The 15622-nt window shown below is 44.3% G+C and overlaps 1 protein-coding gene and 1 long non-coding RNA gene across 8 annotated transcripts in view; one reads left to right on the forward strand and one right to left on the reverse strand.

Annotated features, from left to right (window-relative positions):
* LOC109254038 (zinc finger protein 791-like) overlaps positions 1-6408 on the forward strand; it is a 42559-nt gene extending 36151 nt beyond the window's left edge. For 2 of the 7 annotated variants that reach the window (XM_019427587.2, XM_019427585.2), the window contains exons 2-4: positions 3214-3340; positions 3526-3586; positions 4199-6408. In XM_019427587.2, coding sequence (XP_019283132.1) covers positions 3214-3340; positions 3526-3586; positions 4199-5852 — 1842 coding nt within the window. In that variant the 3' untranslated portion in view covers positions 5853-6408. Of the gene's footprint in view, positions 1-3160; positions 3492-3525; positions 3587-4198 lie in introns of those variants that run through there. The other 5 variants (XM_019427589.2, XM_019427588.2, XM_053897063.1 and 2 more) reach the window with 3 other exon arrangements.
* Positions 6409-6411: 3 nt separating this feature from the next.
* Positions 6412-15370, reverse strand: LOC109254048 (uncharacterized). The gene is made up of 2 exons (XR_002074625.2): positions 15180-15370; positions 6412-7695 (listed from the first exon to the last, which is right to left on the reverse strand). It is a non-coding gene; the product is annotated as an uncharacterized LOC109254048 (long non-coding RNA).
* Positions 15371-15622: the final 252 nt, after the last annotated feature.

Raw genomic sequence — 15622 nt, forward strand, 5'->3', positions numbered from 1 at the left:
TGGTCCACGGAAGACACTTTTCCTTTCCCTCGGTCTGTTTTTCTCTCTGCCAATGCTATGTTGTCTGGAATACTGTGATTTGAAAATCTTTGATGTATATTCGGCAAGCCGCCACTTTGTTCTTTGCAAGACCTTGACCATTTTTGGACATTTGTTTTTCCTTTTAGGTCTGGAGGTCTGATAAAAAGTCTGTTTTGGGGATTGTTGGAATTTAATAAAGATACATTTTGGGAGAGGAAACATCTTAAGAAGTGGAGTTATTTCTAAGAACATGTACCATATTTTCACTTTTTTTCATTCTTCTTTGTTCGAGAAAAATGTACATCTTTTTCCATTAGGACTATTAAATATCATTCATTAGTCTTGTTTAGTGTTCAGTTAAATCTGTCCTGGAGGGGGATGCCCCACTGGCTCAGTCAGTAGAGCCTGTGATGCTTTTTTTTTTAATTTATTTTTAATGTTTATTTATTTTTGAGAGAGAGAAAGAGAGAAAGTGTGAGCAGGGGAGGGACAGACAGGGAGACACAGAATCCAAAGCAGGCTCCAGGCTCTGAGCTGTCAGCACAGAGCCCCACGCAGGGCTCGAACCCACAAGCTGTGAGATCATGACCTGAGCCAAAGTCGGACACCCAACCGACTGAGCCACCCAGGCACCCCTGGTGCCTGTGACTCTTGATCTCTGGGTCATGAGTTGGAGCCCCCTGTTGGGTGTAGAGATGGCTTAAAAATACACACACACACACACACACACACACACACACACACACCTTAAAAAATATAAATAAATTTGTTTTGGAGGAAACCACATGCAAGCTTCAAGGAGATGTTATCTCCTACTGTAACCCATAGGATGGGCTCACTTCCCCAAGCAACAAGTTGTAACAACACACGTAAAATACTGTCTTCCAGGGAAGCTCATTCGGGACTCCGTGCCTAGATCACACAGGCACCCTCTACTGCGCATAACAAAAGTTTGGACTCTCAGAACGAACACAAGAGTTTGGGATACGTCATAATCTTTTGCCTAAACAGTTTGGGCACACTGAGTCACTCTCGGAGGTCCCTCCTATATCTTGGCTCCCAGATACCAACGAAGGAAGGACAGACACCGCGAGCAGGCATTTGTAAGGATCCGCCGTGTCAGACCTGCTAATAACGTTAACGCTCTTCCCCATGCGAGGTACTAGGACACTTTCATGAGCCAGCGCTGCAGAGTAATTGGAGCCAATCCAAGTAATTGAGCCAATCCAAGTAGTTCCTTTTACTCCGTGGATCTCGCAAGGAAGTGTGGATTTCCTGTTCTCTTAACCAGATGGGTGAAATCTACCGTCCAAATTACCATATGGGAGCCATTTCTCTATCACCTGCACGTAGACCTCAGTGAGTTAATGATCTTGTTCAGAGACCAGCATTTAGGGGAATCGTGTAGCTGAGGGATGTCTGTGCCCAGAGGCTAGGCTGGCATGCCCCTGGGCCCCACACGAGGGGTCAGAAGTACAGGAAATGGAAGGGCAGCCTCTAGGGCAGCTGGTTGAATATCACTGCCTCCTGAAATCAGAGAAGGGAACCTCTGTGTTCTTTTGGGAGAAGACACTGCTGGGGCTCCTGGGTGGCTCAGTTGGGTAAGCGTCTGACTCTTGGTTTCGGCTCAAGTCATGATCTCATTCATGGTTCGTGAGTTTGAGCCCCGCATCAGACTCTGCACTGACCGCGTGGAGCCTACTTGAAATTCTGTCTCTCCCTGTCTCTCTCTGCCCCTTCCCTGCTCATGCTCTCTCTCAATGTAAATAAATTTATTTAAAAAAAAACACTGCTGAACCTTTTGTGTGTTTCATAATGATGAGTGCATTGACCGTCAAACCACTGTGGCTTTCAAGTGAACTTTCTCGCAGATTGCATTGTTTATCCAGTTCCTCAAGCTCAGCAGGGCCTGAAGTACGCTGTTAGGGTTCTGCCGAGCATCCTGTCATCTCAGCGTGTGTGCATACACGTGCTTAAAAGTTGGCGAGAAGCGGCTCCGAGGCCCTTGCGTAGAGAGGTTTTGTGGGGTTCGGAGTTGTGATGCCTTCTTTTTCATACATAAGCTGTACTATCTGAATGACATCCTCGCCCCATGAAATGGGACGGATTGGAGGGAATGAGTGAATCTCTGACAGATATTTTTATAGACAAATGAAGACGAACACTTCTCTGCCAGAATATTTTCGTTCAGCCAGCTGCGTCAGACTATTCCTGATGGCCTGGAGTACTTGGGGACAATATGGCTAGCTGGTGTCCTAGTTACCAATTGGATTCCCACAGGCCTTCTGGCCTTTCATGGTTGGCAGTGGAAATAGAAGCAAAAGCTCTCAGGGCGCCTGAGCGGCTCAGTCGGTTAAGCATCCGATGTCGGCTCAGGTCATGATCTCACGGTTCGGGGGTTCAAGCCCCGCATCGGGCTCTGTGCTGACAGCTTGGAGCCTGGAGCCTGCTTCGGATTCTGTGTCTCCCTCTGTGTCTCTGCCTCTCCCCCGCACGTGTTCTCTCTCTCTCTCTCTCTCTCTCTCTCTCAAAAATATTTAAAAAAATTTTTTTAAAGAAGCCAAAGCTCTCAATGTTTCACTGTGTTTTTATTCATTCAAACTTGACGTGGCTGTGCCCCTCTGCTTCATGGAGTGCTGTGTGACATGGTGGGTAATAAAGAAGGAGGCGAGCTTTTTTCTCACAAGGAATTGGTGGCCTTACAATGGAAATGTTTCTTTCATTTGCATAGTATTTCCTTTCCCAACGTGCTTGGGACTCCACCATTAGAAAGCAATGAGACTGGAAGTGAACGTAGTAAACGTAGTAAAAGTAGGAATAATTCTTTTGAAAAAAGTTGTATCTATTTATTTTGAGAGAGGAGCATGAGCCCACGAGCAAGGGAGCAAGGAGGCTGTGCGCTGACGCGGTGCTCGATCTCAGGAACCGCGAGATCCTGACCTGAGCCGAAATCAAGAGTCGACGCTTCACCGACTGAGCCACCCAGGCGCCCCCAAAGTAGAGCTAATTTCCACGTATTCATGACACTACCAAATTTATGAGGAGATGATTGTGTAGAGAGAGTGGGAATTCTGATGACCAAGTCATAGAGTGTTTTGAGATCACAGAATCATGTGAACTTCTTATGAATTGACTATAGATTCCTAGTGCTGTCTCATCCATCCTCCTCCACACGTATGTGGGATGTTTTAGGACGCAGTGGCCTTTGAGGATGTGGCTGTAAACTTCACCCTGGAGGAATGGGCTCTGTTGGATCCTTCACAGAAGAAACTCTACAGAGATGTGATGCGGGAAACCTTGAGGAACCTGGCCTCAGTAGGTAAGGATGACCGCTCACTTTCCCCTCGTCAGTTAGAGGACGCGTGTTTCTTGCCCATCAGTGCTCTTTGGTTTGGAACGGGGCAAAGGAGTACTTTGGCAAATCAGGCATGGGCAGAGCTCATCATGGACTTGTGATAATTCTTCTGTAATTTATTGGGTTTTTTTTCTGGGTTTGCATTGTAGGGAAAAAATGGAAAGACCATAACATTGATGATCAGTACAGAAACCAGGGAAGAAATCTAAGGTAACTTGCACTCACGGTGGAAAGGAGCATCCAGAGGAATCTTTGTATGTTGCAAGAATTGAAAAGCAAGCAGACATGGGGCGCCTGGGTGGCTCAGTTGGTTAAGCATCCGACTTCAGCTCAGGTCATGATCTCGTGGTTCGTGGGTTTGAGCCCCACGTCAGGCTCTGTGCTATTAGCCTAGAGCCTGGAGCCTGCTCTTGATTCTGTGTCTGCCTCTCTTTCTGTGCCTCCCCTGCTCGCACTCTCTCTCTGTCTCTCTCAAAAATAAACGTTAAAAAAAAAAAAACAACTTAAAAGCAAGCAGACACAAGACAGCCCAGCTTCAGATGTAGGTTTTCCTAGAAAATTTTCACCAAAGTGTTTTCTTAAATGTGACAGCTGTTCAGTGTTTGCAAAAGAGTTCGTTTGTAAATAGTATTCAGAAACTCCATATATGACTCTCACTACTTTCATGTAAGAGTTTTGGTCGAGCAGAATATTTCAAACAGTTCAGACAAGACAGAAAAACCTACCCTTTTCCTATGAATTGTAACAATGTAATCCTAGTACTTACTAATAGGTAGGAAGTCACAAATCAATAATACACTTCTGGATTTTTTTTTTTTTCAGGAGTCCTATGGTAGAGAGGCTCCATCAGAGTAAAGAAGGTGGTCCGTGCGGAGGAAACTTCAGCCTTATTCCGCATCTTAATCTGAACAAGAAAACTTCTCCCGAGGTAAAACCGTGGGAGTGCAGCGCGTGTGGAAAAGTCTTTATGCGCCATTCGTCCCTTAATAGGCATAAGAGATCTCACACTTCGCCAAAGCCATACAAGTATCAGGAGTATGGAAGAAAGCCTTATAAATGTAAAGAGTGCGGAAAAGCTTTCAGTTATCTCCAGCCTTTTCAAAAACATGAAAGAAACCACAGCGTGGAGAAATCTTACAAATGTAAGGAATGTGGGAAATCCTTTCGATATCGCCAGTCTGTTCGAAAACACGAAAGGACTCACACCGGAGAGAAACCCTATCAGTGTAAACAGTGTGGAAAGGCCTTTCGATATCATCAGACCTTTCAGACACATGAAAGGACGCACACGGGGGAGCAGCCCTATCAGTGCAAGCAGTGCGGGAAGGCCCTCAGCTGTCCCAGCTCCTTTCGAAGTCACGAGAGGACTCACACGGGAGAGAAACCTTACGAATGTAAAAAGTGTAGTAAAGCCTTCAGTTGTCCCAGCTCTCTTCGAAAACATGAGAGAACTCACACCGGAGAGAAACCCTATGACTGTAAGGAGTGCGGGAAAGCCTTCATTTCTCTCGGGAGCTTTCAAAGACACATGATCACACACACTGGAGTCGGACCTTATAAATGTAAGGAGTGCGGGAAGGCATTCAGCTGTCCCAGCTCGTATCGGATACATGAAAGATCTCACACCGGAGAGAAACCCTACGAATGTAAGCAGTGTGGTAGAGCCTTTAGTTGTTCCAGTTCCTTCCGAACACACGAAAGAACTCACACTGGAGAGAAACCCTATCAGTGCAAAGAATGCGGAAAAGCCTTCCATTGGCTCACCACGTTTCAAGTGCACGTGAGAACTCACACTGGAGAGAAGCCCTATATATGTAAGCTGTGCGGGAAAGCCCTCAGTTGTCCCACGTCCTTCCGAAGACACGAAAGGACTCACACCGCGGAGAAGCCCTACGAGTGTAAACAGTGTGGGAAGACCTTCAGCTCTCCTCTAGGTTTGCAAATACACGGGAGAACTCACACTGGCGAGAAACCCTATAAATGTGAGGAATGTGGGAAGGCCTTCGTTTCCCTCACCAGTTTTCGCAGACATATGATGACACACACTGGAGACGGACCTTATAAATGTAAGGAATGTGGGAAAGCCTTCAACTGCCCCAGCTCCTTCCGGATACACGAAAGAACTCACACGGGAGAGAAACCCTATGAATGTAAAATATGCGGTAAAGCCTTCAGTTGTTCAAGTTATGTTCAGGTACATGAAAGAACTCACACGGGAGAGAAACCCTATGAATGTAAGGAATGCGGGAAAGCCTTCATTTATCGTACGACCTTTCGAGGACACATGAGAGTGCACACTGGAGAGAAACCTTATAAATGTAAAGAATGTGGGAAAGCCTTCAGTCGACCCAGTTCGTTTAGAAGCCATGAAAGAATTCACACTGGAGAGAAACTTCTTGAATGTAAGCACTGTGGGAAAGCCTTCAATTGGCCCACATCCTTACATAAGCATGTGATGAGAATGCACACAAGATAGGTAAATTGTAACTGAAAAGTACAGGAAAGCGTTCAGTCTTAACAAACACAGAGTCACGTAAAAACACCACTGGAGAAAAATGACGTAAATGTAAGAAATGTGGGAAAGTCTGATGCAAATCCAAATACAGTACCTCCAGAGAATTCACAACATGAAAGACATGCTTCAGAAGTTGAAGATAATGAATTTTGTTCTGAAACTCAGTCTCTGGACTGTAGCTTCTGGTTGTTGCTTTTCAGCTGAACGTTGAGTTGAGACAATTCTGTGAGCATTGTTTAAGCAATAGTACGGAAGCTTAGTAGGTAGTCTTTTTCCTTAAATCAGTTTGTAAAAGTTTTGTCTTTCCCTTTTCAAGTCTATTGGATCTATGGGTGAGTTACGGTGTATTTGTAATATGTAAGTATTAATTTTTATATAATTTTTTAACTGTTCTGAACGTGAAGGGGCCATGGTATAATGACATTTGGGTATTTGTTGGGATTTTCTTATTGACCTCCTGTCACAGGTACTGGATATTCCTTGTCTATTATAAATATTCCTCCTTTCATATGTGAAATGGTTTCTGTTTTGTTTTTTTTGAATCCAAAGAGTCTTTTCTTTCCTGGTTAATAAATTGTAGGCATCAATTTGTAAGTATGCAGAGTTTATCATAGGGTATAATCTCATTGGAATTGCTGTTTACATCTTTTCCCTTGACTCTGTCATTTCTTCCGACTGTGATTTGGAAATTATACTTTAAGAGACCAAAAAAAAAAAAAAGAAAAAAAATGTAGCATTGGAGATAGCACTCCTGGAATGCGTTAGGTCAACATGGGTAATGTTGCGACCTAATTTTCTAGAAGCTGCTCTCTTTATAGTTTCATGTTAGAATTCACCGGTAGCCTCACTTGCATGAGAGTCGGAAGGCAAAAAGGAAGAAGGCCTTAGTTTTTGGAATCACGGTACAGACAGTGATCGATACCATGGGAATTTTGCCTACAGCTTCCAGCCCATTTTGCTGATTCTTTGCCCTGCCCGTCAAGAGTATCTTCAGTACCACCGCCAGCTACTTGACTTCCCTTTTCTCAGAGCTGTAGCTTTCCACAGATGCCGCCAGGAGGCCTACAACCTGGCAAAGGTTGATGCCACTTGGATCTTCCCGCAAGCCATCAGGTGTCCACCAGACCGTCATGGTGGAGAATGTTCTTTAAAGCGCTGACTTCCCTCTTCTCTGGATTGTATTTGCATAGGGTCTAATTTGTGTAGTAAGCCCCTTGTTGTGTTAATACTCCTAATTACTGTGTGTTTCTGATTATACCGGTACAGCTACAACATGCAGCCAAGAGGAACCCCATGGCAACTTATTCCTCTACCGCATTGTACAGTGACTTCTGTGAAAATAAGCCTTTTCGTGTGAAAATAAGCACCTTCTCCTTACCAGGCAGATTGTGGGTGTTTCTGATTACTCACATCTGAACATAAGTCTTCGGTGTATTTTCAATTATGTTTTTATGTGATTTAAAACATTCTCTAAAGCTCAAACCACTGTTTCTGTCCGTGGTCCTTAAAATTCTTTATTAACTGTTGGATATTAGCAAATGTTATCTTCTCCATTTCCTGATAGGATATATTAAAACGTCCCATTGCAATCGTGGCTTTTCGAGCCAACCTGTAATTTTGTCAGCATTATGCATTCCGAGGGTCATCGTGTGCAGACGAGTTCAGATATTTTTTCCTCCAATCTTGTTTTTTATTCTGTAGTCATAATTTTTGTAATTAAATTTCTCATCCTCTGTTATTGATGCCAAAAATTCGCATCATGGTTTTGTCAGTGCCTTCTTGCCAAAGACTGCCAGGGTGACATCTGTGGTCAAAGAGAGAGAGGTGGAATGAATTGCAGTGATAAAGGTGACCACAAACCACATACGACAACGGGATTATGTTGGGGCACCTGGCTGGCTCAGTCAGCGGAGCGCGCGACTCTTGGTCTCGGGGTTGTGAGCTCGAGCCTCACGTTAGGTGTAGAGATTACTTTAAAAAAAATAAAATCTTCTAAAAAAAAACGGTGGAGTCAATCAATGCGGAGGTGCTCAAATGGTCTAGGATTTGGACTTGTGAAACTCTTACAGAAATTAATACAATTAAAAGCAGATATTTTTACAGGGGAATTGAGAACAAAGCACACCCACAGACCGAGGGAAGGCCCTTGCCCAGAAAAGGCCTTTATGCTGGGCTGAAGAGGCAGTCTTTTCTTTGCATGGAGCCAGTCTGCACAGAGGTGATGTGGGTGTTTTATCAAATGCCCAAGTTTCCACAAAGGACGATGAGGCATACAAAGAAACTTGGAAACCTGGCCCACTAAAATCAAACCCTCAATCTCCAGAAACCAAGCCTAACCAAACACAGGCCTCAGACTTTAGTAGACAAAGAATTTAAAATAATACGCCTAAAGAGCTTAAAAGGAAAATAAAGTCCAAAGAACAATGGATGAAGAAATTGAGACTATCAAAGAGAAATCATTTTTGAAAATCTGGAGCCCAGGGCACCTGGGGGACTCCGTCGGTTGAGCATCCAACTTCACCCCAGTTAGAGTCCCGCATCGGGCTCACTGCTGTCAGCACGCAGCTTGCTTCGGATGCTCTGTCCCCCCTCTCTTTGTCCCCTGCTCACGCTCTCTCAAAAATAAGCCTTGGGGCGCTTGGGTGGCTCAGTCATTTAAGCATCAGACTTCAGCTCAGGTCACGATCTCACAGTTTGTGAGTTCGAGCCCCACCTCGGGCTCGCTGCTATCAGCACAGCTCCCAGAGCCTGCTTCAGATCCTCTGACCCCCCGCCCGCCCCCCCCCACCTCTGCCTCTCCCCTGCTTGTACTCTGTCTCTTAAAAGTAAACATTAAAAAATAAATAAACCTTTAAGAAAAAATAAAATTCTGGAGCTGAAATCTACAAGAACTGAGTTGAAAGAATTCACCAGAGGGGTCAAAAGCAAACTTGAACAAGCAGCAGAAACAATCTGCAAAGTTGAAAACAGGTCGTTTGAAATTCGAGTCTGGGGAGCAAAGAAAAAAAGAATAAAGGAAAGTAAACTAAGCCAAGGAACTTAAGGGATACCATTAAACCAACCAGTATGCACGATATGGGAGTCCCAGAAAAGAGTGGGAGAAGAGAAAGGGTCAGAGAATTTGTTTGCAGCAATAATAGTGGAATATCCTCCTTTCTCTGTCTGGTGGTCCCATTATGCATATTTGTGCACTCAGTATTCCACATTTTCCCGCGGCTCTATTCAGTTTTCTTCATTCTCCTCTGCTCTTTAGATTGCATAATCTTTATTCATCTGTAACTTCTCACTGTTGATATTCTTTAATGTGATGTCATCATCATACCCTCCCTTACTCCTTTAAATATGGTTTCCCTTAGATCTTTGAGCATATTTATAATGGGTGCCCCGAAGTCTTTGTTAAATCTATCATCTGTCTAGACCCTCTCACAGGCAGTTTCTGCTGTCCGCCTTTTTTTCTGTCTGTAAGTCCATCCTTTCCGGTTTTTTGCACGTATTCTACGTTTTCAGTTGAAAATTGGACATTCTAGGGGCGCCCGGGTGGCTCAGTCGGTTAAGCGTCCGACTTCGGCTCAGGTCATGATCTCACAGTCCGTGAGTTCGAGCCCCGCGTCGGGCTCTGTGCTGACAGCTCAGAGCCTGGAGCCTGCTTCCGATTCTGTGTCTCCCTCTCCCTCTGACCCTCCCCCGTTCATGCTCTGTCTCTGTCTCAAAAATAAATAAACATTTAAAAAAAAATTGGACATTCTAGATTATAGACTTTTCGGGGCTGCTTGTTGTTTGCGTGTTTATGTGGTCGGTGATTAGCTGACATTTTGGTGACATCTGTTTTTTTCCACATACGAGCCTCTGACGTTCCTCTTGTCACAAGAGCTTGTTGCTTCCAGTCACAATGGGATGGCTGGTTTGGGCAGGGATCTCACTGAGTCTTTCCCTGATCACACGTTACGGCAGGCTGGCTGCTTTATTGTTTTTGACACTGAGACATGAATTGCTCCAGAGTCTGATCCAATTTCACTCCTGCCCCCTTGTAGAGGTAGTTTTCGAGGCCAGGGTTTGAGGTTTGCTCTAATCCTAAGAGGGCTTTCCTATCTCGCTCTTCCCCTGGTTCTCTGGTAAACTAGCTGGCCTACTTGTTTCATATATATGTATAGATTTTTAACGTTTTTTAAATTTTTTTAATGTTTATCTTAGAGAGAGGGAGACACAGAATCCGAAGCAGGCTCCAGGCTCTGAGCTGTCAGCACAGAGCCCAACACGGGGCTCGAACTCACGAACCGTGAGATCATGACCCGAGCCAAAGTCAGACATTTAACTAGCTGAGCCACCAAGATGCCCCTAATGTTTATTTCTGAAAGAGAGAGAGACAGAGTGGAGGGAGAGACAGGGCAGAGGGAGAGGGAGACCCAGAATCTGAAGCAGGCTCCAGGAGCCAAGCCGTGCTCACTCTGAGGTTTTATTGAATAAATGTTTCTTTGTTATACACCCTCATGACACTTTCCCAGAGCCTTAAAAGGATTGGGTTTTTAAAGCGGCTCATCATTTATATTTGTTTTGCTGGGGAGAGGATCCCACAGAGCTTAGTCATTGCAGAATATGCTGTCATTGCAGAACAGTATTTTTTTCTTTGGATGCTGTGGTGACTGGAACATTCTTAGTTCTGGATTTTTCATTACTAGTAGTTAGCAATACATTTTAACGTTTATTTATTTTTGAGACAGAGAGAGACAGAGCATGAATGGGGGAAGGACAGAGAGAGAGGGAGACACAGAATCGGAAGCAGGCTCCAGGCTCTGAGCCATCAGCCCAGAGCCCGACGTGGGGCTCGAACTCACGGACCGCGAGATCGTGACCTGAGCCGAAGTCGGACGCTCAACCGACTGAGCCACCCAGGTGCCCTGTTTCGATGGTTATTTTTACAGACAAGATTGTGTCATCTGCAAATAAAGAGTTTTGCTTCTTTCTAACCTTTGTTCCTTTAAGTTCCCTCCTTGCCTTGCATTAGCTTGGTGTTCCAGGACAGTTTTGAATAGAAGTCGTGGGAGAGAGTACTTGTTTTGTTTCCAGTCGGAGGAGGAATGCATTCAGTCTTACACCCCTAAGTACGATGCTACCTGTAGGTTTTTCATGTTTCGTCAGATTGACGTTTCCTTCTAACGTTCTGTTTTGTTTTGTTTTTTGAGAGAGAAAGAGAGCGAGCAGGGGAGGGGCAGAGAGAGAGGGAGACACAAAATCCCAGGCAGGCTCCAGGCTCTGGGCTGTCAGCACAGAGCCCCACACGGGGCTCGAACTCACAAACCGCGAGATCCTGACCGGACCCAAAGTCAGACACCTAACCAACTGAGCCACCCAGGTGCCCCTGAAATTTTCTTCTAGATATCATTTGATGAGAAGCTGTAGAGTGAATGCATGTTGGATTTTTCTCATTTTCTTTTCCTCTGGGGATTATTATATACTTTAGTCTTTTAATATCTTACGTTGGTTTTCAGATGTTAAATCCACACTTGCCTTCTTGGAAAAGCTTCACTTAGCTATACTGTATAAACCTTTATATGTATTGCCACATTTCATTTCTCAGTATGTTAAGAGATTTTATGTTTGCGAAGGTCATTAATCTAATTGTTTCCCACCCCCCTCCCTTTTTTTCAGTCTACCCAAACCTGCTTGTGTATCAGTGTTTTCCCCCTCCAGCCTTTACTGCGGTATAAGTGACAAATAAAATTATAAGATATTTAAAACATACATCGTGGTGATGGGTGGCTCAGCTAGTCGAGCATCCAACTTGATTTCAGATCATGATCTCAGGGGTCATAGAATCGAGCCCGTGTTGGGCTCCATGTTGAAATGTGCAGCCGGCTTAAGAGTCTCTCTCTCTCTCTCTCTCTCTCTCTCTCTGCCTGTTCCTCTCCCCGACTTGTGCTCATGCGCTCTCTAAATTAACTAATTAATTAATATTCATGGTGATTTGACACAAGTATACAGTGTGAAAGAGTTCCTGCCGTTTTTTTTCTTGTGATATCTTTGTCTAGATTTGATAAAATTATTTCTAATGTAGTTCCTCCTGTTTCATCAGTTTGGTACTGGTATTATTTCTTCTTTAAAGTATGTTCGAACTGGACGCCTGGGTGGCTCAGTGGGTTAAACCTCCCGGCTCAGGTCGTGATCTCACAGTTTGTGAGTTCGAGCCCCGCGTCGGGCTCTGTGCTGACAGCTCAGAGCCTGGAGCCTGTTTCCGATTCTGTCTCCCTCTGCCCCTCCCCCGCTTGTGCGTGTGATCTCTCTCTCTCAAAAATAAATACACGTTTAAAAATTTAAGAAAAAAAAGTATGTTAGAATTCCAGCTGTAAAGCTATCTGGACCACAGCTCTTCTTTGTGTGAAGATGTTTTAACTACTAGTTGAACTTCTTAGCTTAATAGAGTCCTGTTCAGATTTTCAGTGTTTCTTCTTGAGTTGATTTAGTAGGTGTGAATGTTGCTAGGAATTGTCCATTTCAAATAAATTATCCAATCTGTTGTCGTAAAGAGGTTTACATGATTCCTTTATAGCTTTAAATTTTTTTTTTAACGTTTATTCATTTTTTGATAGAGCGTGAGTGGGGGAGGGCAGAGAGAGAGGGAGACGCAGAATCTGAAACAGGCTCCAGGCTCTGAGCTGTCAGCACAGAGCCCGACGCGGGGCTCGAACTCACGGACCGTGAGATCATGACCTGAGCCGAAGTCGGACACTCAACCAGCTGAGCCACCCAGGTGCCCGGATTCCTTTATAGCTTAAAAAAAAAAAAAAAAAAAAAAAAAAAAAAAAAAAATCTCAGGTATGTTTGTAGATTTGGGTGGGTGAGGGGCGGAGTTTGGGGGTTTTTTGTTTTTGTTTTTTTGGAGCATGTATATTTGTTTCCTTGGTTTTCTATTTTTGTAATTTGTGTCTTCTTTATTTCTTGGTTAGTGCTGCTTTGATTTTTACAATTTTCTTTATCCTGTCAGAGAATAAATTTTGGTTTTGTGGATTTTTTTTTATTGGTTTTCTCTACTTCATTGATTTCTGTTATTTTCAGTATTACTTTTGATACTCTTTTCCTTAAGGTTTAGTGAAGTTGAAATTTAGATTGTTGATTTTAGGTCTTCCTTCCTTTCTAATGTATTTAAAAGTATGAATTTGACCCTAAAGTTTTTGTGTGCGTTCCATAAATTTTGATATTCTATTTTCATAATCACTTACTTCAAGATGCTTTTTTCAGTATTTTTATTACATCATTGATTAATTCCTTTTTTGTGGTTTGAACTATTTGATTTCTTCTAGGATCCAAAGCAATTTTTTTTAAAGAATTTTTTTATGTTTATTTATTTTTGAGAGAGGGAGAGCACAAGCAGGGGAGGGGCAGAGAGAGAGGGAGACAGAGAATCTGAAGAAGGCTCCAGTCTCTGAGCTGTCAGCACCGAGCCCGATGTGGGGCTTGAACCCATGAACCGTGGGATCATGACCTGAGCTGAAGTCGCACACAACAACTGAGCCACCCAGGCACCCCCAAAGCAATTTTTTAAGGTTAAATTCTTTCATTTCCATATAGTTAACATCTTTTCCCATGAAAATGACATTAGTTTAGTAGGAACTTATGTCCTGCTCTCATCAATGCCATGCAGCCAAAGATTACCAGGAACACAGTTACAGTAGAACATAGTTGAGTTGCTGATACGTTGTAATGGTGGAGACCATACACGAGGAACCGTGATGCATCTCAGTAGAGGCTGGTAGGATGGATGGACTTACTATCTCTGATTTGGGCTTACATTAGTTGGTTGGCGGAGGGGGAGGGAATTCCAAGAATTGGAACTTTGATTAATGATATCAGAAGGTCAGTGTAAGGGGCGCCTGGGTGGCTCAGTCGGTTAAGCGTCCGACTTCAACTCAGGTCACGATCTCGCGGTCCGTGAGTTCGAGCCCCGCATCGGGCTCTGGGCTGATGGCTCAGAGCCTGGAGCATGCTTCCGATTCTGTGTCTCCCTCTCTCTCTGCCCCTCCCCTGTTCATGCTGTGTCTCTCTCTGTCTCAAAAATAAATAAACGTTAAAAAAAAAAAGTCAATGTAATTCTGTGATTGGGTATCTTAATCAGTAGATGTAGAAAGAACAAATGGAATGGGGTTAAAAGAAGCAATAGGTCAGGGCGCCTGGGTGGCTCAGTTGGTTGGGTGTCCGACTTTGGCTCAGGTCATGATCCCACGGCTTGTGGGTTCGAGCCCCGCGTGGGGCTCTGTGCTGACAGCTCAGAGCCCGGAGCCTCCTTCGATTCTGCGTCTCCCTCTCTCTCTGCCCCTCCCCTCTTCGCACTCTGTCTCTTCTCTCTCTCAAACATAAAATAAACGTTAAAATTAAAAAAAAAAAAACAACAATAGTCAATCGTCTGTGTCAGAACAGTGATACATGTGGTCATTGTTGTGGCTGGGGCAGTTTTCTTGTGTAATTCAGTTACAGACATGACAGCGGCCTCGTGTTGGTCTTGTTCCATCACAGAGAGTGAACCTGTGGGATTTGGGTTGTAAGATAGTTTATGCTCAACAGCAGAACAGTATAGCCTTGTCACAACAGGCCAGCAACTAGCAACACCAAGGCCTCTCAGGCACCATTTCCATCGTTTTGTGGAAACGAGCACCCACAGATTAATACCGTAAAACTTGAGCAAATTCTGTAAAGTAATTCTGTTTCCTGTCTTTTAAAAAAGCAAGGGGTTGCGGTACATTTTAGCAAGCTTCCAGTGGTCACAAAAGCTAGTAAAAGATAAAAGACTGACTTCAGACCCTTGCCAGTTGGCTCAGAGATTGTGGTCTCAACGCAGTTCTAATTTTGAAGCATCTCTCCTGTGCCGGGCGTTGTAAATCAGGTAAACTTTCTGCCAAAGGGCCAGGTCCCAGACCCGTTCATCTGGGCAGTCTCTGATCCCTGTCGAAGCTCCTCGGTTCTGCCATTGTTCCACTCAAGCAGCCCATGACTATTATGTAAACACACAGTTAAACTTGATTTACAAGAGATGTAATTGCTCGGTGCATTGTGTTTCTCTGTGAGTCAGACCCGGGACAAAGAGGGAGCAGCAAACTATTCGAGCAGTGTCAGCAACATGGTGGCTGGGAAGCTCCAAGTTCTTGCTCCCCCACAGAAACATTGGCAGGGAGGAAGCAGGAAGTGAACCAGAGTTCCAGCAGAGCTCTGGAAAGTCGAGGTTTACAGCAACCAAATGAATACCTACTCAAGAAAAAGCCACGTTCAAATGGGGGGAAAGTGTTGTGCCTTTTCACTTACCCCTTCCTGACTCTCTCCCCAGCACATCGGTGGCCTTGGTCTTGAAGCCGTGGCAGCTTGGTTCCCAGCTCCTCCGTTGAACCCAAGGGAGCAGAGAAGACCTTATTTGCAAATTATTGTGGGTCTGTTCTAACCTTTCTGGAGGATCTTGAAGGATTGACACAAGGTACTTGTCTCTTTGTTTCTTTCTCTCTCTCTCTCTTTCTTTTCTTTCTTCCTTCCTTCCTTCCTTCCTTCCTTCCTTCCTTCTTTCCTTCCTTCCTTCCTTCCTTCCTTCCTTCCTTCCTTCCTTTCTTCCTTCCTTCCTTCCTCTTTCTTTTCTTTCTTTCTTTCTTTTCTTTCTTTATGTTTATTTATTCTTGAGAGAGAGAGAGTGCGAACAGGGGAGGGGCAGAGAGAGAGGGAGACACAGAACCTGAAGAAGGCTCCGGGCTCTGAGCTGT

This window comes from Panthera pardus, unplaced genomic scaffold, assembly GCF_024362965.1.
Source record: "Panthera pardus isolate Hobbes unplaced genomic scaffold, ASM2436296v1 HiC_scaffold_8, whole genome shotgun sequence".
Taxonomy (NCBI): Eukaryota; Metazoa; Chordata; class Mammalia; order Carnivora; family Felidae; genus Panthera; species Panthera pardus.